Raw genomic sequence first — 22,765 nt, forward strand, 5'->3', positions numbered from 1 at the left:
CACTCAGAAACATGCTCATCAAACGTACGTTAGAATTCCCTGTCATTCCTTATGTTTACTGATATAAAAAACCCCTTTTCCTGCGTAAAAAAAAGCGCGCTCAATTTTGTTCGCACAAAGTAGTATGACTGCTCTCGATTTAGCTGAAAAAGTCTGGGTGTGAAAAATACCAAACAAAGAGTGTGGTATTTTTGGCTTTGTCGAAGAAGCCACACTGATCGGATTGTTTTGTTTTGTCGGCCGATTAGCCGTATATATCGCGTATATATCTTACAATTTCGGCTGAAGTACAAATCATGGCTTTCCTCTACATACTGGGCTGGATTTCGCTGGGTATACAGATCGTATTCCTCACATTGTCCATAGGTGAGATGTACTAGCTACATATGCGATTTGCTGGCCTGACTGCAACGTCTGCAATTGTTTTCTTAGTGGCTGGCCTGTATTATCTGGCGGAACTGGCGGAGGAGTACACCACGGCGGCGAGGAAGTGCATCCTCTTCCTGATCAGCTTTACAATTTTTGTGTACATACTGCTGATGCTCTTCGAGGACCTGCCGTGGAGCCTGATAATATGCGGATTTGTGGCACAGGGTTTCCATCTAGGGATTATGGGAGGATTTCCCTTCGTCCGACTGCTCTCCCTTCCCCTCTTGGGATCCTTGGCCATGCTGCTCATCAATCACTTCCTGGCCTTTCAGTATTTTACCAGCGTTTATGTGCCTTTTACGCAGGTGAGCTACCACAAAGGGGTTCCAAAGGTTCAATAATATGTAAAACTTATTGCATAAATATTCAGTATGTATGTACATAGGTAAATATTACCCTATCCAGGTGTTTTTTTTTAAATTAGGTTGAAATTTATACCTTATGCATAAATACAATACAAATGTATATGTATAATGCATATGTATGTACCTTAGATATACAGTTTTTGGTAAACAGACCGGAGTATGGATTATTTTATTATTATTACATTATTCGTCGTTTTTCTTACACTTTATATATTTATTTAATACATAGCTATTTTCTTATTTTTAATATTATATAGGTCTTAAGAAAGAGGCTTTAATTTTTATCAGTTATTTATTTAATACTATTGGAAATTATTTCTAAGGAAAGCAAAGGAGATTTCATTTTTTGAAATAATAATAAGTTATTACCTCTCTAATTAGAATTAAGTTAACACAGCTTAATTTTAAATATTTAATTAAAACTCATCCAATTTTGTTCCCCCAGGTGCTGGCTTACTTCACCATCTGCATGTGGATCGTGCCCTTCGCCCTGTTCGTGTCACTCAGTGCCAATGATAGTGTCCTGCCCACCACCGTCAGTGATCAGAGCCGTCGCAGTCCGGACGTGGTCAGCAATTACTTCTCGCGGAATAAAAAGCAGGGCCTGCTCTCCCTGTTCCAGTATCTAAAGGAGGCCATCCTCCCTGGACGGACCAAGAAGGCCTTCTAGATGTAGTCTATTTATTGTTTATTTATTTTTGTAGCCGAAATCGAGACAAAAGTATACAAAGCGTATATAAACTACGTTTACGCAATGACATTCACAATTGGTTTAGTTAAATTAAAAGGCGTAAGGATGGTGATTCATCAGATTTTAAGGTAAGGTACAAAGGAAATAAAATTGTAGTCAAACCAAGTCATTTTTTAGATAGCGGGGCCGCCTTTGACTTCGACTTTTGAATGTCAGTATTAAATTCATTACATTTTTGTGTGGATTTATCTTATTTTCTAAATAAATCCTGTAATGCAGCCATATATATATATAATAGTAATAAACCTAAAGACCTAAGAAATGTTTACAAATGCAAGAGACGATCCCCTAAAAAAGTACATAAGCATATGTATCTTGGAATATGAACTTCAACTTTATTTATTGTCGTTAGCAACTTCACCTCATATGAACAGTATATAGGTATAGATAAATGCATAAAATAGCGCTACAAAGGCACCTCCAACTTTATTCAAGAAAACATAATGGTTAGTCAAACTTTATTGAGAAACCCCTTAGAACTACTTGTTCTGGACCTTGACAGTGCCATCGGCCATGCCGAAATAGCACTTTTGGGCCATGTTGACGAACAGTCCCGTCTCGAGAACACCCGGAATCATGGTGATGGCCCGGTTGACCTCGTCCCAGTCGTACTCCCTGTTGGCGATGAACTTCCAGTCCAGCAGGAAGTTGCCATTATCCGTGACGATGGGTCCCGCCTTGACCTTGGCCATGCGCAGCGAGGCTTCTCCGCCGAACAGGGCTTCGATGTGGAGCTTGATGGGCACGTAGGCCATGGGAGCCACCTCGATGGGAACCCCGCGGCACCATTGTTCGCCCAAGCGCAAGGAGTTCTTTGTGTAGTCGGCCACCACGATGAAGTTCTTGGCGCAGGAGGCCACCACCTTCTCCTGGAGCAGACAGCCGCCGCCGCCCTTGATCAGCACCAAACGCCGGTCCACCTCGTCCGCCCCGTCAATGGCCACATCAATGTTGGGATTCCTGTCCAGATCGCCCAAGTTGAGGTTGTAATCGAGTATCAAGTGGTGCGCCTGGTAGGACGAGGGCACGCAGATGAGGTCGGTGAGCTCTCCCTCCTTCCACACCCGCTCTGCGATCCGCTGGACAGCATAGACGACGGTGGAACCGCTTCCGATGCCCAAAATCTTCGTGTCCTCAGTGACCCACTGATCCACGGCCGTGCGGGCCGCAGTTTTCTTTGCCGCGTCCAGTGCAATGTCTTCCATCTTACGGACTTGGGTGCAGAGTACGGGTGCGCCGACGAATAGCTGTTCGCTTAGATGTTGGATAAGCTGTGGTCGCTGTAGGCCTCGTCGCAATAAGCCAGATAACATGTGGTGTTTTCCAATCACAACTTCAATGTCACAGAGATCAAGCCGCCTGCGGTTTGTGTGTCGCGCTAGGGATTTCTCACCGTTGCGCCGGCCAAATTCACATAACAGTTACGCAGTGTGACGATGTTGCGCGCGAAAAATGTATATTTGAACTACGAATTATAGTTACAAAGGGTGTAGTGTACTTGTCATACGAAAAAAAGTTGTTTTGAGAATCATTTAAGGGAACATTGAACTACATTCGAATCATCTTAACATTGCTTGACTTGAATCAAAATGATTACCTTTTTGGTCTTTCGGAAATCCTTTATTTCTGTCTAAACAAAAAGTTATGGACAAGAATGTTTTTAAAATGGTTTTTTTTATTTATTATATATTCAAAAACTTAATACGTTTAGGATATACATGAATTTGGTAGATATTTATATGAAACTTAAAATAGGTAGCCAATTGGGAACGTATATTTTTGGATTATGTTCACAGTTCAATTCTCAAAACCTTGGTCTTTCGATTCTATTTGTACAAACATAAGTATTCGTCACCTGATCGGATTATTGTTTACATAATTGAAAGTATTCGAGACAGTTTTTGTGTATCGTAATAACAAGAACAAATAAGCAATGTGTTTAATTTTGTGAAACGTTTACAGCTCTAATTTCTTCCCGATTAAATAAAAGGCTGCATTTAAATTATAAGAACATTTCTAAATTAAGCTTCAAAATGTAATTTGATAGTCGATTTACAAGCTCATTGCTTTTTTATAATTTGTATATATGTAACTGTACGATAGAAAATAATCAAGAACTATTATGTTTTAAATTATACCTGCTTTTCTTCACGTTTCTTTTTTAGGAACGTTAAATATCTAATTCCAAGTTTTCTTTTTTGGCACACATATTGGTTTAAGTAAAAAGCACTTGGCAAGTTATCCTTCTCCATTATTTTTGGGTAAGTGCGTCCCCAACGATCTTGGTCAAATCAAATGTTAGCACCTTGGGGGCAAAGAAGCCTCCGTAGCCAGGTCGCCCCTTGTGGTAGATTCCCAATCCGGCGAGCGGAACTGGCGGATGCGGCACCACCTCCTGCACATCCACAAACGGCAAAGTGTTCTGGGCGGCATCCTTCTGCCGACTGGAACTGACAAACTCCATGAACTGGTCATCACTGGAGAGCGGAAGCGAGGGCAAGTCCGATGCGGTGGGCAGATCGCTCTCCTTTAAAATCAGTTTCTTGCGGTCCCCCTCCATGTGGGACTTATTGTTGCCCAGCCAATAGCTGTTGGTTTGTGGCTCAATCAAACCACCGGTGGAGAAATTGAAGTAACTGAAGCGCACCTCCAGGTTCAGGTGTTTGTTGAAGATCCGGAAACGCACTCCGGTCACCACTTGGTCCGTTGAGTTGGCCGAAATCTCGTCCAGATCAATGGCCCGGCTGTCCACGCTCAGGGTATGGAAGTCATAGCCATCGCGAATGTCCACGTCACTCAAGTTGTACGCTTGTACCGGCTGCCATTCCAGAGAGCTGACATTGATGGATCCGCGGGGCAGGAGCTCACCCTGCTGCAGTTGCAGGTGGAACACGCGGTTAACCTTCACAAACCGCACGCCCGTCACTACCATGTTCTGCTCGAACTGCGACAGGGAGTCGCGCAGGTTGAAGTAGCGATCGGACAGTGGTCCTGACTCATCGCACAGGCAGAAGCAGTAGTGGCAGCGCATGATTAGCCAGCGGGACCAGGATGAGGCCTGCTTCACCTTAGAATGGCACTCCTTTCCGGGCTCATCATTGAATGCTATGTGCTCGTAGCGCCGTGAGGAGCTGTTGGGCGACATGCAGATCGACATGTCCGACTCGACGAAGTCGCAGTTGTAGAGCCTGCCTCTGCAGGCGGGCTGCTGGCCACAGAGCTCCTCCTCCGGCTGATAGCAACCAAACGAGCGGCTGTCGTGGAAGTCGCCGCACTTGCTCCAGCAGTTTTGCTCCTGGTTCAGGTTGATCTCGTTCTCCACGTAGCCCTGCAGGAGGCGCGTGACGCGGTCATAGGTTTTGCCCTCCACATGGCCATCTTTTCGGGGATCGCAGCGCCAGTACAGGCGGCTGCTTTGGGACAACACTTTCTGGAGCACCTGCTGGGCATGCTGGATGCGTTTCTGGTGGCTCTCTCGCATCAGCAGCAGCTCCTCGGTGAAGTTGCCCCGTCCATGCTGGCGCAGCACCATCCAGCAGAACTCCATCATGCTGTAGCCCTTCAGCTCCGTCAAAGCTGCCTTGGTGAAGAGCTGAAAGGCGAACTGCTGGGCGGACTGCCTGGCCAGGCACATCTGCTCCGGCGAGGTCTCAAAGCTGACGCTTAGCTCCCAGAGCAGGGAGTGTGTGCGGGTCTGGTCGGGAGCCAGGGAGTCACCCGAGTAGAGATAGTCGTGGAGCAGTTGCAGCAGCCAGGACAGCGAATTGGAGCCCGGATCCACGTTCCACTTGGCGAATTTCACCAGTGTGATCGGCTCCAGCGTATCCTTGTGCTGCTCGTAGCCCTCCAGTTGATCGTAGCGGAGATCAATGTACTTGATGAGGTCCTTCAGCTGGTTGAGTCGGTGAAGCAGCTGTGACCTATCCTGCATCTCCCTTAGCAGCGTCTCGATGGTCAGGGCCGTGTTCCTGGCCTGCTGCTCCTCCAGATCCCGGATATTCCCATTCACAGCCTCTATTTTCTCTATCATCCGGCGTTGATTGGCGTAGATCAGCGCCCCCGCTGTGACTTCCGCTACCGCAGGTAGCTTGTCAATCAGTTCCCACGACTTGAGGATGGTCTCCGTCAGCTCCCGAATCACCCGAATAATGTCGATGGTTCCTTGAAAGGCTCCTCCACATCCAGCATTGGCGAGCACGCCAAATGCGCACCAGAACAGGAACAACTTCATGGTCTGCAAAACACATTCGATTCAACCAATAAACAAAATGCAATTAAAGCAAACTTGGCACAATTTTTGAGTATCTGCTTACGCACCAGATTTCCCCTCCAGATGTTTGCAAATGTTTAAGTTGTGCTCAAGTTGCGTCCGATCGCTTTGAAATATTCTTTGGAACTGAGAACTGTATACTGACGCCGTCTATTTCTGTCTTCTTTTCTCTCCTTAAAATAAAGGAGTGCGGCTAGCGATTCAGTATTAACAGTTGGGGTATTCGCTAAGGGTCTGAAATATTTAGCTTTTGAGGGAACACACAATATAGGGCAAGGAATTAGTTTTATTTGGATATAAATATATATGTACATAGATTAAGTAAAAGGTTTTGGCGACGTATCTAGGTGGAGTAAAAGCTACAAGAAAAAGGTTAAAAACAAATTTTTTTACTACAATTTTTAAAATCAAATCATTTTTTGGTACATGAGTTCTTCTCTGGTTGTAGAAAGATGTTAAATATAATGAGGCGCTATTAACTTATCTTGCAGTTGCAATAAAATTACGATACTTTAAAAATGTATTCGGCTGTAACTTTTAAACGCAAACAGCTATCTTAAAAAATTGAATGGCTTATAACAGATTAATATATCTAGAATAATAAAGGAACATCGTTTATTTTATTAAAATTATTAAAATTATTTTATAATTTATTCAAAAAAAAAAAAAATACTAGATATTTTTTGGTCAAAGCTTATTTGGAGCCGTGGAGCCGTGTTTTACAACACTGTTTTTACAGTCGCTTTTAAATTGAATTCGCCGCTTGTTCCCGCATAATTTTTTTTTTAATTTTGCGCTTTAACTTAAAGTCAAAGACTAATATAAACAAAGGGTTCTCGTACATCAATTGAGAAGCGTGAATTAGTCCTACGTTTAATATTTCTTTTTGTGAAAAAACGGTCCATACGGTGATCGGAATGTTATCAGTTATTCTAATTGCACTATTTTCTGTTCGAGTTATATTTTCAGAACTTTTTTGTTTTAACTTGTCTCAAGTTTCAATCAGTTTTGGGCAACCGTCTCAAGCAGGTGAACGAAAGGTTCACCAAGCAAGGTGCTGAATTTGAAATTTAATTGGCTTTGTCAAAAAACACGTTTATCGCAAAAAATAATTTAAGTATTATTTTTATTCTAACAGAATTTAAAGATTTCTTTCATAAAAAATACAAATTATCCATAGGTAAGCAACTTATACACTATTTTATGCCAAAATCTGCTAAAGCCATATATTTTTATTCAATTAAACTACGCCCACAAAAAAATTCAAATCTATATTATTTTTACCTTATTAAACACATTTTATTTAAAAAAAATTCCAAAAATAGCTTAACCTTAAAATAATAGAAAAAAAAACCTAAATAAGGTAAAATGTATACTTTTGTAGGTTAGTTACAAAAAAACCAAATGAGGTTTAAAAAAACTTTTATATTTTTTCAAGGAAAATAAATACTCCTGCTAATTCTTTATAATTTTCCTTTCAATAAATTGTATTAAATGATTTTATACCAACTCAAGAAAATGAACATAAGTACTCGATCATGTGTTCGAAAAAAAATTTTTTTAATATTTAATCTATTTTGTAAATTACCAATTTTAAAAGATTTATAAAAATTTATATATTTATTTTTAAATATTTGTGTACTTTAATAAAAATTGTGATTCTTTAAATTTTTTCCATTTAGTTTATATTGTTAGCTTTACAAAGTTGTATAAAAAGTGTTCTATATTCTTAAACTAAAAAACTACTCTGGATTTCAATATTTAAACTGTTACAATTTTAAAATTGTTGTATTTATTAATTTTTTGAAAAATCAGTTTGTACGAAACATCTACATACATAGCATACAGATTAAATCATAATACCCCTGACGGTTAAATTTCTGGAATTTTGTTTATTTAAAAAATGTACGTTTTAATAAAAACACCGAAAAATATCAAAAGGACCAATTTATGTTTTTAAAGAGATGCGTTTGCCAAGATAAAACCATAAAACGCAACGAAAAGCATTTAAAAACGACTTGCTGCCGGACGATGAGCAAAGTAAAAAAAAAAAAAAAAGAAGGGGAATCCCCCACAAACGAAATGGACAAGAGTTGCACGAACACACACACACACACACACATACTTAAGTGCATACATACATACATATTCCGAGAATATTTGAAGAAATTTAATACTTTTAGTGCACAAAGCGAGAACTGTTGAATGCCGAGCGATAGAGCTGAAAGGAAGAACACAATCACAAAGGTGATTGCAATTTTTCTCTAGCCAAGCAGCAGGCGGAAAAACTGGAAAAGCTGGAAAAGCTGGAAAACCGGAACACAAGAGCCACGTGAACGGTCAGGCGAAGACACACAGATGTAGAAAGGACGGGAGGATGTGAAAAGATAGTGGGCCCACAGAATTTGTGTTAATGGATTTCACTTTTTAAGAAATAAATTACTATCTACGGTTGGAGGGGAAAATCGTAGGCCAAGCCGCAAACAAAGTTCCAAGCAGTTTGCATGATTGGATGGGGTTTTGAGTCATTAGCAAAAAATAAAAAAAGGGAGCACACAAAGCCAAACGGATTGCAGGAAAACCCCATCAGTTTGGGGGCTTATAAAGGGGATCAGAATGGGGAATGTCCGTCATCTCTTACGCGATTCGATACCTTGCAGTCCTAGTAGAATTACCGAAAATGGAGCTCTTTTGTTGCAAGTGAACATAAAACAACACCGGCCCAAAGTAAACAGCAATTAAATGCAGCACAGAGGTTTTTGAAAAAAATTGGGCAAACACAGCAAATGCAAATTGTTAATTAAAGAAATGGCCATTGTTTAATGCGCCCCATGTGAAATGTTCCAGGCCAACACCTCCCCCCACTCGGCGCCCTTCTCAATTACTCGTGGAAAAACATTGTACATACAAACATACATACATAAATAAGAAAAGACGAATGAAATGGACTGTATTTAAAAATACCCTGTAACTCTTTCTGTGGCAATGATCCAGTCCTGACATTCCTAAAGCCTTTGATTTCTGTGCCCTATTATGGCTGAAACCATTATTTAATATCGTCTATTGTTCATTTTAAAATTTTAGCTTGTATCTTGTGAATATTATTAATAGAAATAAAATAAAATTCAATGACAATGTCTTGGCCTTACTTAATTATGATTTTTGTGATCTGACTCATAAAAGCTACATATATGCTATCAACTTGTCTTTTTTTTGAATATATAAATTTATTTTCCGTTGAAAAGTTTTCTTTGATTGGAAAAGAAATCAAAGAAACCTTGGTTTTGACGAAAATTGAAACTTGTGTAAAAATGACAAATTAAATAAAAATGTCAGTTTTGTGACGCCAAAAAAACAAAAGGGTTTTCCGTCCTTTTTAAAATCGAATGTCTTCAAATGTAAGAAGCACTTAAAAAATACCTTCACTGCTGAATGACAAATTGAATGTATTAACAGCATTCCTTTTCAAATAAATACCCGTGAGGGGTATTAATATTTGATAAAAAAGAGTTTTATGGGCGAAGAGTGCAAATGGACCTGCGACCCAGTTGCAGCTGCCCCGGCATCCATAATGGACCCACAGCACCTCAAATAGGAGCTGAAAAAATGGTGGAAAAGTGGAGAAAAGTGGAGGAGCAGGCAGGCAGGGAGGCAGGGAGGCAGGATGGCTTTCCCTTTGTGCGAGTTATGATTGCCCGTGCTGATGATGACAATGTCGACTGTCATGGACCCTGCATCGAACGACTTTCCAATGGGCACGATTTATAATTTGATTAGCGCATCGCTGAATGCACAAGGAAAAGAAAATCACGCTCAAAAGTCAGGCGGGAAGTGCAGCCGAGTGCACTGAGCGAAATCGGGGCGAGGAAGAGGACCTCTTCCGCGCTGGCCCTTATCTCATCTAGTGCAAAATGGAGCGGGCCATCACACTCCGTTAGCTGACAATGACAAATGATGATGGAGGAGCGGTCGCAGGATAATCCAAAAAAAAGAACCTCAGCCCCACCCAAAACCGTAACCAAAACCCTAACCAAAACCAAAACCTCAACCAAACTGAAGCGAGCAAAAGCCTGCCTTTCGCTCTTGGCTTTCAATTAATCCGAGCAAGTGGCGCTTTTATTGCGCTAGGCCTGCCGCCATAATCAGTTGTGTTTTGCTACCCACAAAAAATGATAGGGAAATCGCCTCGAAAAAACACGATCCGCCCAAAAAGGGTTTTATCTTGAAACAAAAGCGTTGAAATTTGCCTGCCATTCATTAAACAATGAACAACAAATCCAGATGGGGGCGTGGCACGCTGCCGGGGAAATAGATTAATGGCCGCACACAAAGCATGCCAAATCAATTTATAACAAAGCCGGCCAGGAAAAAGGTGTTTTTTTTTTAGAACCGTGAAGAATATGAGCAATACAAATAGACACAAAATAAGATTACATTTTTTTTACTTTGTTATTTTATGCTCTGTTATATCTCATTTTTTTTTGTATCTGCCTTAATATAACATTTACATAATATCAAATTATATGATACAAAAATATTTTATATTCGATTAGACACCAATTCGCTTCGTACAGAAAATAATAGTATGCTCATTTAACTTTTGGATATTGGACATGTCCTGCTTAATGGGAACATTTCAAACACATTCTACGACATCTATTTATAATAGTAATAATAAAGTAAAATCTTAAGGAATACTTAATTTTCAAAAAATATTCTAGCCTTTCTATTTTGCATTTTTTTTTATTTCTATTAGATGGCAGTGGCAATGGCTTAATGAATCAGAACTACGCTTTTAATTTTATTCAAATCGGAAAAATATATTAAATATTTAAATTTAAAAGAGTACGAATGAAAAAAAGTCTTGGTTTTCCTAACCACAATTCAAAAATTTAATTAACTGCAGAATTATTGATTAAAATTTTTAACTATAAACTTGGACATTGTCGATATTTAAGATATATATTTTGCAACTTTTAAATCCTTCAGAAAAATATATTTTATTTATTTTTGTTTTATAAATATATAGAATTTTGAAGATTGGTTAAAGAAATCAAATATAAATGTATTATAGAATATTTATTTGTGCATTAGCTGGAGGGGTACATAAACTTCGGATTGTTGAAGTTTGCCCCTTTTTTTGCTTTTTAATAGATTTCATGGATTTAAAAACTAAGGGCCACTAAACAAGAAGCAAAGTTAAAACATTTAAAAAAGTTGTTTTCATATATTTAAGTTGAGTGATATTCTCTAAAGCTAGCCCACTATTGAAGACATCATGAAATTAACCTCACTGTTGTTGCTCTATGTTTTCATGATTTTAAAGATTTAATTCATGCTGAAAATTCCGAAATAAACATAATCAATTTAAACATATGGGTCCTTTGGACACTTTCGTGTTCTAAAACTTAGCCATGGAGCACTCGAACCGAGTGCAGCAGGGATAGCAATCCGGCGCCTTGATGCAGCTCAATCCAAATCGGGACAATTCGGCCGCTTCCCAGGCGCGATCCTCCTCGAAGAGGTCCATCAAACGCTGGCGCCTGGCTCTCGTTATCAACTTGTCCGCCGTGGTCATCTCTACACTCATCGGCTTCACCAGGAAGTTGACGATGGGACTTCCCGAAGGCGTCTTCAGCAGGTCGCGATTGTTCAGCAGGGAGAGGCTTTCGAGAGAAGGGGATTTAAATTACCGCAATACGAATCCTTTCGGAGTTCCCTTACAAATCCCCCGACTTCTTCATCTTGCGGTTGACTGAGTAGTATGAGGGTTCAACACGAAGCCGTGTGTGTGCCTAATGTACAGTGATTGAAACACTAATGTAACCCAGCCGACAAACTTCTCGGGGCCAGGTTCGATGCCCCAATTAGGTAGCCGAAAGCCCCAGGATTGTCAGGAAGGAACGGGAAATTGGGCGGAGGATTGCAGCTGACTGACATACAACACCAATTGCCACTCACAGAAGGTCAATCAAGTGAGCTGAGGGCCCGAACTCAAGAGGGGTTGAGAATCAAGTTAATAGGCACACTCCGCATCCGTTAACAAGGGTGCTATTAACTGCATGGACTGAGTGCAAATTTTAGTAGTCAAAGTTTCAATTTTTAAGTAGGTAACTTAAATTCCTATAAGAATTAATTGATGTTTAAAATACTTAAATTCAAAAAACAACAATTTTAATAAAATAAATACTTATCCTGTACAAATTGCAACGAATATATTTTATAGCTACAGAAATAATAAGTAATTCCAATTTTATTTACTTGCTAAAATGCAAATTTTGACATTTGTTTAAATTTTTAAATATTGGTAACACTACTTACAGTCAAAAATAATTTCCAAAAGCAAGGCGTTTTAACATAAATTCATATAATGCACATTCATTTACAAATTTTAAATAAAAGCTTGAAAGCTAATTTACAGTCAATATAACTAGAGTGTAAATCTATTATTTTCATCCTGCAAAAATGTATATCCCAATAATTGATATATATATTTCATCTTTTTATTAAGTTGTTAATTTTCCAGAACGTTTTTGTTTGGCAAAAGATAAATAAAAAGAATAAACATTGGCCAGCATTATTTCTCGATTAGGCCACACCCACAAAGCAGGTTTTAATTAGCCCAGTGTCTCCTCATTGTCTCTCTATTTCGATTATTGCACGGCACTCTGCGTTCCAACCACAAATAATCGCCGCAAATTGCACAGCGCGTAGAGCAAACAAAAAACAAACTAAGTTGTGGTGTGGTAGTGCAGGCGGGGACAGCAAAGAAAGTAGATTGAAAAACAAGTCAAAAGCAACAAAAATCGTTGTTTCGGCAATTTCAGCCAGCCCACACACACACCTGTCCGCCAAAGAATATCCCGCCGCCTTTCCGCCTCCTTAGACGTAAAGTCAGGTTCGTATAGTGGGGCGGCAAACAGTCAGGTGTGTAATTGCAATCCGAATTGGTCAAGTGTAACGATGCAAAGACGCACACACCTGCTGCTGATGCTGCTGCTGCTGCTGCTGCTGCCATCCGGGGGAATCAATTTGATCCTTGAACTTAGGCAACAAACCGAATCTGCAACTTGCAACCTGCTGGCAAAAAGGGTCGAGACTAAACCCCCCCCTTCGACACCCCAACTCATGCGACGCCGGAGAACAAAATCAAATTGCAAATTGCATCCCAAAATGTCACGTGCATCGACACATTTTTCGGAGCCAACTGTCTGAGGGTTCCTTTGGCCCAAAAACCTAGCGGAGATGTCGTGACATGGTCGACATGGGCAAAGGTTATTGCAATCGCTCGCCAGAGCAATCAGTGGACACCAGACATGAATGGATACCACTGATGGGCAGATCCAGGCAGATGTGCTCACAAAATGTTTCCAAGGCTGGTAGGACTTAAGAAGTATCCAAAAGTGTTTTTTAACTCCATTAATCAGCCCCAAAAAAGTTAATTTATTCCTCGATGTAAGATAAGAGCCAAAACCTTGGCTAAAAACATAGGTAAGAATAAAAAAAAAAAAAAAACAATGTATTTAATTCCTGATTATTTGTTCAATTACATTATGAAAAAAAAAACTTAATTTTGAACAAGAAGGTTTTTTGTTGTTGATATTTAACAGTTAAACGATTTTTTTTAAATACGAGAGCAAAGAATTGTGGATGGTTAAACACAATTTTTTTTAATTATTGACTTCAACAAAATGAGCTGTGTGAGTCAAAAAACAATTTTAGGATAATTACATTACACTTTGACATGATATTTGATTGACATTTTGACATTCCTTACATTTAACATGTAAAAAACAAATGTAAAAAAAAGTGTATGTTATCTTACGAAGCCTTAAATAAAGTAAAATTGTTTTTTTCATAAATATCAATTTTTTCCATCTATTACTAATAAATTCTTTACTATTCCTAGGGGGTTTGAAGTTTGTTAAACTATTAGGATTATTACAAAAACTATTTCGAAATATTAATAATTTTTTTTTAATAAATTTAAAAAAATAACTTTATTTTATTTACTTAAATAAGTAAATACAGTTCATTTCCAAATTTACAACTTTTGATAAACTTGCCAAAATGTATTTAAATAAATTTATTTTAAAAATCAGATTTTGATATTTCTTACTAGTTTCCATTATAAAGTTTTATTTTTGATGTTATAAATAATAACTATTTCAAATATTTTAAATATTTAAATAAATAAATATCCAGTACCAGATGGGAATATATATTTGGTTTGGAAAATATTAATCTTGAACTGAAAAGTTCGCAACACTATTCCTAAGAAAAGGACTCCCAGTCTGTACCTGCAGCATCCTGGACTCTTTGTCCCTCGGGTGTGGAGTGCGGGGGATGGGTGGTGTGCGAGGGGTGGAGCGGGTGGCCGCCCCATTCATTATGTTGACCACGCTGTCGCATTCGCTACGTGACATTCTGCTAACTGCCCGGAAAATGGAGCCAGAGCCTCCTCGCACTTGGGCCATTGTCGGCTCAGCTTATAACCCTATAGTTGCATAAGCCCGAAAGTAAGGTATAGACTATCACTTCAAACACTCTATGGCTCGATCGTTCCGCTCTTGGACGAGGGCTATAGAACAACAAGTTCAGTTAGCTTTAACGTGTATCTTCGTTATTAAATTTTCTTTATTAAATTTTTTTTTTATATTCTACATTTTACATTATATGATGCAGAAGTATATACTATAAATTTTTATTAATAAATACTTTTGGCAAAATTTATTTTCAAAATCTCCGGTCTAACTTTTCTGTATATATTTTTATTTGTCTTAAATTTTTAAGAAATTAATTACATTTTGAATGAGTTTTGTTTTTGCTTAGAATTTATTTGACATCATGTTATCGTTGAACTTGGTGCCAAAAGCGCAATGCCCTCTTATACTGATTGTTACTCTTTTAAAAAACCATACCGATAAATGTCCACCACCCCGACTCAGAATTAGATTGCAGTTAGTTACCTCCCCCTCCCAGCTCATCCTAATCCATCCGCTCTCCGGCAGCTACTAATATGCCCATTGGGGACGTGATTGCAGCGATTCCATTCAGTTAGCCCACTGCATCATCCTGATATTTTGACCGCCTGTGAGACTTGGCCAAATTGACTTGAGCCGGAGCTTTGACTTGCAATCGTAGCTCCACCAACTACCCTCGATCCCCGTGATGGGTGCAGTTCATCGTGCTGCCAAATTTATCCAATTGCATTGCCATTACACTATACAAAGTTATGGCAATCTCTCCCCGGAGAATCGCCAGCGGAACGGAAAGAAACAATGCGGGGCGGAGACGCGTTCAAAAGTATCGAGATTGCAATGGAGCCGGCTTCGAATTGCGAGTAAATAAAGCGTCTGGGAAGCAACACCTCCGGCACATCCTCCCACAATCGCATCCTTGGAGCAGGAGTTGAGTTATGAACGTGCTGGGAGCAGCAAAGCGAACACAACACCCGCAATCCTGGAACACAAACCGAAAGCAGGGGAAGCCTTGTAAAGTAAATGTGCAAACATTTATTTATGTGGCCTGCCAAGGAGCACTTTAAAGCACTGCAATTGCCCTGATTTCGGATGGAGACCACTGCGAGTTTGTATATACATAGTCCAGGAACTGGAAGATAAAAGTAATGATTTGTACAGATTGCTTTAAAGGAAATTTTATTACATTTTTCTGTTAAAAATATATTTTTAAAAGCTTAAAATATTTATAATATATATATACTTATGCTAGCTTGTTTATGGTGTCGCGATAATGTTAAAGTGAATAGACGCGAAAGTGAAAGTCTGGTAATCCTGGTTTTTAAATAATATGTAAAGATTTTGATAAATTATATTGTATATATACCACACCATTAAATTGAGTTGTTTCTCATACAAATATTTATTTTTCAAAGACTTTTTGGACATTACACTATTTCGTTTATAAATATTAAATAGATTTTTATTTTTCTCATTTTTGTAAGCTTTGTGCATAAAAAGTCTCAAACAAGGAATAAATTTGGTCCCTGTAAAATTGTTGTAACCTTCAACATAAACATACATTTTTCTCCATTCCCAGCTACCAAATTCAATCAAATAAAATACAAACTGAGGTAAACTTTCTCAAAATTTTCGACTGGAAAAAAAGAACAAGAAAAACATAGAAACTTTCCTTTGGAATCCCATTTGGTCCTGGCTGGAACATCATTACTTGGCACACATTCGGTCTAGGTTTTGTTCCTGCAGTCGCATTTCAATTTTAATGAGCACTTGAGAGTTTCACGTTTTTAGCCGTAACTTTAATTAACAACAAAAGTCATGGTCTTGGCCTGCAAAAAAATAAAAGAAAAACAAAAAGAAAAAGAAAAGGAAAAAGGAAAAGCAATGAAAGAGCTTAATTTGTAAGTGAAGAAAAGGCGCACAGCAGGAGCAGTAAGGGGAAGGGGAGCTGAAATAAAAAGACACATGAGGCCCGGAAAATTTCAAATGGAACTGCTGCCACCGTTTCTTCTGCTTCCAAGGAACATGGGGCACATAAAAAGTAGCCAGCAAGTAGTTTTTGCGCTTGCAGTGTTGCTCTTTAGTCGTTTTTTTGGTTCCTGGCCCTGCCAAATGTTCTTTTTTTGAGCCACGAGTACGGGTCCGGATATAAATAGGGGTCCGGGCCACGACTGCCGAAGTTGCTGCTGCTGGCGTTAAAAAAGCGGAAAATCGCAGCACATTTTTGCTTTTTAATTAAGCCCTCAATTTTTTATGTTCCATTCGAAAGCGACACGCCGTGATTTCCCATCCGCCAGCCCATTTCACATGCCAGGACTACGGGCACAAATAGTTTGCTCTTGCAGCAGCGTCTGAAGTGTAAATGTGCGTACATGGGTTAAGGACACGGGCGCAGCTTGACAAATTATCCCTACTCTACGGCTTAAATTGAAAGGAATCCCTTTTGTTCTGTGTTCTCGCAAAGATTGGACTTCTGTTTCAATTCTCCGAGATCAACATTAATTAAACGAAGCTAATAGAAAGTTCCGGCTAACAGTTGTTTACCACAACCCATTACTCGTAGAGCAATTATACCAGTTACCCGCTGACTTAAGGGTATATTGAATTCGTTGAAAAGTATGTAAAGTCCGTATAAATGTTCCTTTTTGAATATTTGAAAACACGACGTGATGTTTGCACTTAGCTTGTAGTGGTGCCTCTTTAGTGCGGCAGAGGGCGCCACCTAAAACCTGACTGTTTTCTGGGTCACATTTTATTTAAAATTAAAACGCTGACTAAAGGATATATAATTCATCATCCGTTTGGCTTTAAGAACACTGAGCATTTATTTGTAACAGCTTTCTTCGGACAGTTTTCTTCAATCTATCTTAAGCTTTTAGTCGCTTATAAAAAGGTTATTTCTTGTGTTATTTACTTTAGTTTCTTTATAAAACAATCCCAGAAACAGATTTCTGAAATTAAATTTGCATTACATTTTCGACATTTAAGTACGGTATACAACCTTGTTTTTAAATAACTATGTCAAAGCTTAATAGTTAATTTTCCTACTTGTGTACATAACAAAGATTTCATTTTCATTTCAGATAGTACCAGTAGTTTATTACCACAAAAAAATTATAAAGCACGTAGTTAATTTGTTAACACATATATCGAAAAACAACAGTGATAGCTGGCTTCTTAACACACCTCGCCAAGCAATGTCATATATATATCAGGTAACACTCAAAGCCGATCACTTCATTACAGACCAGAGTCGCGCGATGATCGCTGGCAAAGTCGGTTAAATAAAATGCTAATTTGGTTTGAGCGAACGTTGAACCAGTGGAACGGCACGTGACTGCAATTACTTTGAGTGCTTCAACAAAAACACCTTCAAAACAGAGACATTTTGGGTGACTTCGGCTAAACCGGTTTCGGGAACTCGATAACGCGAAAACTCAGAGTTTTCGGACTGAAGCTGATCAGTTTGAAGCGGTGCAGTTCGTAGGAGTCCACCAGCCAGCCATCTTCACGCTCATCAGCTGAATTCCGTAAATCGACCTCGGATTCGCCAAGCTCCTTGCAGAAGGTGAGCACTAGTTCGGCTATGACCAGGCGGCAGTGTTTGGGATCGAACTGCTCTTGGATCTGCGAGTCCGCCAGCACGGTCTGAATGCGCTGCACCATTTCCTCCTTTTCCTGGGCAGTCCCCAGGTCCAGTAGATTGCGCAGCCCGACGAAGAGCATGTCCACGAGGACATAGGAACGTCCATCGATCCAGCGACGCACCACTCTCACGGGAAGGGCGTGTCGCAGATGTTCCCTTTGAAAACGCACCAGGCTGCCGTACGGACGCTGATCCTGCGACAATCCGTAGATGTCCGCCGATCCACGCTTCGTGCAGCAACTCCGGATGCATGGCCAGTCCGCTTGGTGCACCGCCTCGATCATGGTGGCCGCCGCCTGACGAGTGCCCTCCTGGAATCCGCCCACGTCGAAGGCCCCGCCCAGCAGACAGCGGAGGCGCCACAGACAGTAGCGGTGCCGCAGTCCACTGAGCAACTGCATCACGGCGAGTTTCCAGCGGAGTCGCCTTCCGGACAGATGGCTCAGCTCGCGGTGTGGTTGAAGTACTGCGGGGTGGGGCGGCTGAAGGGTCTTGGGTCCATGGACACTGCCCTGCGCTATACACATAATTTTGGTGCGGCTCGAGCCACGTAGAAACCTCAAAAACATAGTTGAAACAAGAAGACAAACTACAGAGCTAAATGAACTTACAACGAATGAGTCAAGACCTACCTGAATTCAAACTCCTAAAGCCAACTTTGAGAGGGGATTATAAAGATCATGTATCTCTATAATCCCCTCTTTATAATCCCCTCTTTATAATCCCCTTCTTTATAATCCCCTCTTTATAATCCCCTCTTTTTGCAATCTAAGCCAGAGGGGATTATAAAGATACATGCTCTTTATAATCCCTTCTTGTTTATAATCCAAACCACTCTCAATCCAGGCTCTCACCAGTATGATCAAGTACGATCTCAAGCTTAAATAGTTTTGCTGTTAGTTATAAATAAGTTGTTAACTCATTTCTGTTCTGTGACTTTAAAAACTAATAACTTTTATCACGAATCTTTCTGATCATTTAAATCCCGAACAGCATGTCGCAGCTCAATGAATTATGCTGGACCTTCTTGCTCCTTATGATTCCCTCAATCCCGGCTATGTACGATCATTATCGTTTGCCCACTGCTCTGGAGCCGCTGCACTACAACCTCCGGATCCTCACTCATTTAGAGAGCACAGATCAACGGTTCGAGGGCTCTGTAAATATCGATCTTCTGGCGCGAGAGTCGACCAAAAATATAACTTTGCATGCCGCATACTTAGAGATAGATGAGAATCGAACGATAGTAAGGTCCGACAAGAACAACAACTGCGTCACAGACATTGAAGTAAATGAGGTTTACAACTTCTATATCCTGCACTTGTGTCAGGAACTGGAAAAGGGTCAGTTATACCAATTGGAAATGCACTTTAGTGCCAAACTAAATGATTCATTGAGTGGCTACTACAATAGTTCCTACACGCATGAGAGCAGAAATGATGTTCAGTGAGTTTTATGTTTAATTCATAATATTCATAAGTTCAAAACTAACTTTGCTGCTCTTTAGTCGTCTAGCAATCACACAATTCTCGCCTACTTTTGCCCGCCAGGCATTTCCCTGTTTTGATGAGCCTTCCTTTAAGTCCACATTCAATGTGACTTTAGGTCATCATAAAAACTACACAGGTCTGACGGGAATGCCTGTACTTGGATGTGAGGAGCAGTAAGTATATACATAAGTCTGGAATTGAGACTCTGGGTGCTTGAGTACTGACCATTAAATTCTAACTGGATCAATGAACAAGTTTCCTACTGTCCCTATCTACCTTTATTCCTCAATTTAACTAAACTTATTTCATATAATTTGATAGGTATATTAATAGTACAACTAATACTTTGTTTCAGCGATAGTCTTGAAAACTATATTTGGTGTGATCATGAGCAACTTCTAAGGACCTCAACATATTTAGTGGCCTATGCTGTACACGACCTGGAAAACGCAGCCACCGAAGAGAGTGACACCTTCAACAGAGTAATCTTCCGCAACTGGATGCAGCCAAAGTTATTGGATCGCGAAATGATTTCCAGGCAAATGGCACCCAAGCTGCTTGCCCTTTATGAGAATCTTTTTCAAAGCAATTTTCCTTTAAGGAAAATCGATCAACTTACCGTACCCACTCATAGGTTTTCGGCCATGGAAAATTGGGGTATGGTCGTTTTCAACGAGGAGAAATTGCCGGAAAACCAAGGCGTTGATCTGCAGCAACAGAAGGATAAATACGCCGAAACGGTGGCCCATGAATATGCCCATCAGTGGTTTGGAAATCTAGTCACTATGAAGTGGTGGAATGATCTTTGGTTGAAGGAAGGTCCATCTACATATTTCGCCTACTTGGCTTTGGACATCTTGCAACCTGATTTGACCAGAGGCGAGCGATTTATAGCCAAAGATTTGGGGACTTTTTTTGCCAAGGACTCAAGTGATACTGTGCCGGCCATCTCCAAGGATGTAAAGGATCCTTCACAGATTCTCGGACAATTCACGGAGTATGTTTACAAGAAGGGAGCATTAACTGTCCGCATGTTGCACAAGCTGCTTGGCGAGGAGTCCTTTTTCCGTGGCATTCGTTCTTTTCTGAGCAAGTACTCCCTGGGAAATGTGGCTCAAGGAGATCTATGGGATTCTCTTGAGGAGACTGCAGACTTGGACTTTAATCTGAGTAGGACCATGGATTCTTGGACCCTTCAGGGGGGCTATCCCTTGGTGACACTCATTAGGGACTACAAGACGGGCGGACTAACCCTCAATCAAACTAGATTCTACCAGGGCAAGAACATTTCAAAGAACTCACCCTGCTGGTGGGTGCCCTTAAGTTTTGTGAAACAAAGTCTACCCGACTTTGAGCAAACTACTCCACAGTTTTGGTTAGAGTGTCCTTCTTCTACGCAAGTTGTACACTTGTCTGGTGTTCCAGCACCCGATGAATGGATAATTCTTAATCCCCAGGTTAGCACAATTTTTAGAGTTAACTATGATGAACACAATTGGGAGCTCATAAGGGAAAGCTATTGTACTGATCCCAACTCTGGTGGCATTCACAAACTAAACAGAGCTCAGTTAGTAGATGATTTCATGGCGTTGGCTTCAGTAAAACTGCAAAAATATGACAAAGCCTTCAGTCTGTTGGACTGTCTGAAAAAAGAACAGGACCTTTTGCCTTGGCAGCGAGGTGTTGGCATCTTAAATGGCTTAGGTGCTTTGTTGCATGGTCAGGAGGCAAAAGATTTCAAGGTGAGTTTACCTTAAGTGGCATGCCTAAATATAAACCCTTGTTCCCGTTTCTAGATCTATATGCAAAAGCTGCTTTTACCGCTGTACAATCGCTTTCCCAAATTAGCAGGGATAGCACGGTCAAACCCCGCCATCAAGGATATTCCCTTTTTGCAGTTCGTTTACTCGCAATCATGTCGCTATCACGTTGGTGACTGCATTAATCAGGCTAATATACTGACCACGTCCCATCGGAATGGGTCCCAGGTTGAGCTGCCCATCGATTTCCAAAAGATTGCCTACTGCTCGCTCCTGGAAGAGGGCGGAGAAAAGGAGTTTCTGACGATATTAGGCCTCTTCCAGAACTCCACGAATGCTGCTCAGAGGCGAATTTGGGCATCAGCCTTTGGCTGCAGTCGTGATTTTAAGCTTTTCGAGCAGTTTCTGGACTTTACATTTAAATCCGAGGAGAAACTCTTCAGCGATTGTTTTATGATAGCAGTGAGAACAGCCTTGAGTCGAGAACATATGGTTACTCCCACAGGAAATTATATTTTGAGCCATGCCAAAACCCTTGGGTAAGTTTTACAATATTTAAGTTGTGCATAACTAACTTTATTATATAATACAGTGAAAAATTCAAGAAGAAAGAGCTCACAGGACTATTGCTTAGTTTGGCGGAAAATCTTCAAAGTTCTGAGGAGTTGGAGCAACTTAATGTGCATTTGAAAGACCTCAAGGAGTACGAAGAACCTTTACGAAAAGCTCTCGATCTGGGTCAAATAAATCAAAAATGGCATAAGGATTGTTCCAGTGATTTTAGTGAGGCTCTCAGGAAACGTATATAAGAAATGTACTTTTCTTACCTTAAAGAAATTATATTACTTTTATTGATTCTTAAGTTTTACCATTTAATTTACTCTCAATCAATTATATATTATAAAAGTTCAAAAGTCAATTGATTAAAATGACTATTAACATAATATTGTGTTCATATGTTAACACTTTTATAAATTGATATTTAAAAAAATGTAACAAAATCCATTTAACTACCTTAAAGACTCAAATTATTACCATTACCATTTAATTTACTCTCAATTAATTATAAATATTGATTGATTTAAATGCATATTTACATAATATTGTGTTAATATGTTAACACTTTTAAAAATGATAATCTTAAAATAATGTAACAAAATCCATTTAAATACATCTAGAGCTTAAAGTCATGACATTTTAGTTTTATGTAAAGCTGTTTTAGACAACAACGAAAAGAGCCCCGTAACTTTTAAGACTTTTGTTTGCCATTCTATTTGACATTGTTGACATACTCTATTCCCAAATTTTGAGGGAATCTCAGTGTAGGCACCTGGCTGAACTCATTCTGGCAACGATTCGGCGAACTGTCAAGTTCCATGTTCTCGGTATTAATTAAGGCAATGGCGATGAAATCTTGGAGTCAGTATTGAAAGGAATGCGATTTGGGGAGGCAGGCGGCTCCTGGGCTTAAGAAGGCCAGCTGTCAGAAACGGATCCTGTCAGGACTTTGACTGGTGGATTGCCTGACACGGGACACACACCGACACTATTCATCGCAACAGCATCCATCTGCA

The 22,765-nt window shown here is 39.8% G+C and overlaps 6 protein-coding genes across 6 annotated transcripts; 2 read left to right on the forward strand and 4 right to left on the reverse strand.

Moving 5' to 3' along the window:
• Positions 1–192: 192 nt before the first annotated feature.
• Positions 193–1,554, forward strand: LOC108141836 (protein TEX261). Its single transcript, XM_017265420.2, has 3 exons — positions 193–366; positions 433–734; positions 1,240–1,554. The coding sequence occupies exons 1-3, from the start codon at positions 297–299 to the stop codon at positions 1,462–1,464; spliced, it is 597 nt and encodes a 198-aa protein (XP_017120909.1). The 5' UTR covers positions 193–296; the 3' UTR covers positions 1,465–1,554.
• A 302-nt stretch (positions 1,555–1,856) lies between these two features.
• On the reverse strand, positions 1,857–2,931 carry LOC108141835 (ribose-5-phosphate isomerase). The gene has a single exon (XM_017265419.2). It carries the CDS (start codon positions 2,856–2,858, stop codon positions 2,025–2,027), a length of 834 nt encoding a protein of 277 aa, XP_017120908.1. The 5' UTR covers positions 2,859–2,931; the 3' UTR covers positions 1,857–2,024.
• Positions 2,932–3,202: 271 nt separating this feature from the next.
• On the reverse strand, positions 3,203–5,974 carry LOC108142029. The gene is made up of 2 exons (XM_017265706.2): positions 5,863–5,974; positions 3,203–5,779 (listed from the first exon to the last, which is right to left on the reverse strand). Exon 2 carries the CDS (start codon positions 5,774–5,776, stop codon positions 3,797–3,799), a length of 1,980 nt encoding a protein of 659 aa, XP_017121195.2. The 5' UTR covers positions 5,777–5,779; positions 5,863–5,974; the 3' UTR covers positions 3,203–3,796.
• Positions 5,975–11,120: 5,146 nt separating this feature from the next.
• Positions 11,121–11,666, reverse strand: LOC108141765. Its single transcript, XM_017265264.2, has 2 exons — positions 11,540–11,666; positions 11,121–11,481 (listed from the first exon to the last, which is right to left on the reverse strand). The coding sequence occupies exons 1-2, from the start codon at positions 11,557–11,559 to the stop codon at positions 11,217–11,219; spliced, it is 285 nt and encodes a 94-aa protein (XP_017120753.1). The 5' UTR covers positions 11,560–11,666; the 3' UTR covers positions 11,121–11,216.
• A 5,700-nt stretch (positions 11,667–17,366) lies between these two features.
• Positions 17,367–18,518, reverse strand: LOC108142060. Its single transcript, XM_017265745.2, has one exon. The coding sequence runs from the start codon at positions 18,508–18,510 to the stop codon at positions 17,698–17,700; it is 813 nt and encodes a 270-aa protein (XP_017121234.1). The 5' UTR covers positions 18,511–18,518; the 3' UTR covers positions 17,367–17,697.
• LOC108141634 (aminopeptidase N) lies at positions 17,756–22,135 on the forward strand. Its single transcript, XM_041709891.1, has 6 exons — positions 17,756–17,863; positions 18,935–19,387; positions 19,449–19,604; positions 19,787–21,173; positions 21,228–21,730; positions 21,784–22,135. The coding sequence occupies exons 2-6, from the start codon at positions 18,936–18,938 to the stop codon at positions 21,998–22,000; spliced, it is 2,715 nt and encodes a 904-aa protein (XP_041565825.1). The 5' UTR covers positions 17,756–17,863; position 18,935; the 3' UTR covers positions 22,001–22,135.
• Positions 22,136–22,765: the final 630 nt, after the last annotated feature.

This window comes from Drosophila elegans, unplaced genomic scaffold, assembly GCF_018152505.1.
Source record: "Drosophila elegans isolate 14027-0461.03 unplaced genomic scaffold, ASM1815250v1 contig_520, whole genome shotgun sequence".
Classification (NCBI taxonomy): Eukaryota; Metazoa; Arthropoda; class Insecta; order Diptera; family Drosophilidae; genus Drosophila; species Drosophila elegans.

Bases quoted from the DNA above. Each gene is read 5' to 3' on its own strand.
- LOC108141836 (XM_017265420.2), top strand. From the start codon at position 297: ATGGCTTTCCTCTACATACTGGGCTGGATTTCGCTGGGTATACAGATC. The intron at 367-432 runs GTGAGATGTACT...TTGTTTTCTTAG, and splicing joins ATTCCTCACATTGTCCATAG to TGGCTGGCCTGTATTATCTG. The intron at 735-1,239 runs GTGAGCTACCAC...TTGTTCCCCCAG, and splicing joins TTTATGTGCCTTTTACGCAG to GTGCTGGCTTACTTCACCAT.
- LOC108141634 (XM_041709891.1), top strand. From the start codon at position 18,936: ATGTCGCAGCTCAATGAATTATGCTGGACCTTCTTGCTCCTTATGATT. The intron at 19,605-19,786 runs GTAAGTATATAC...ACTTTGTTTCAG, and splicing joins GTACTTGGATGTGAGGAGCA to CGATAGTCTTGAAAACTATA. The intron at 21,174-21,227 runs GTGAGTTTACCT...TCCCGTTTCTAG, and splicing joins AGGAGGCAAAAGATTTCAAG to ATCTATATGCAAAAGCTGCT.
- LOC108142060 (XM_017265745.2), bottom strand. From the start codon at position 18,510: ATGTTTTTGAGGTTTCTACGTGGCTCGAGCCGCACCAAAATTATGTGT.
- LOC108141765 (XM_017265264.2), bottom strand. From the start codon at position 11,559: ATGAAGAAGTCGGGGGATTT. The intron at 11,482-11,539 runs GTAAGGGAACTC...TTCTCTCGAAAG, and splicing joins ATGAAGAAGTCGGGGGATTT to CCTCTCCCTGCTGAACAATC.
- LOC108142029 (XM_017265706.2), bottom strand. From the start codon at position 5,776: ATGAAGTTGTTCCTGTTCTGGTGCGCATTTGGCGTGCTCGCCAATGCT.
- LOC108141835 (XM_017265419.2), bottom strand. From the start codon at position 2,858: ATGTTATCTGGCTTATTGCGACGAGGCCTACAGCGACCACAGCTTATC.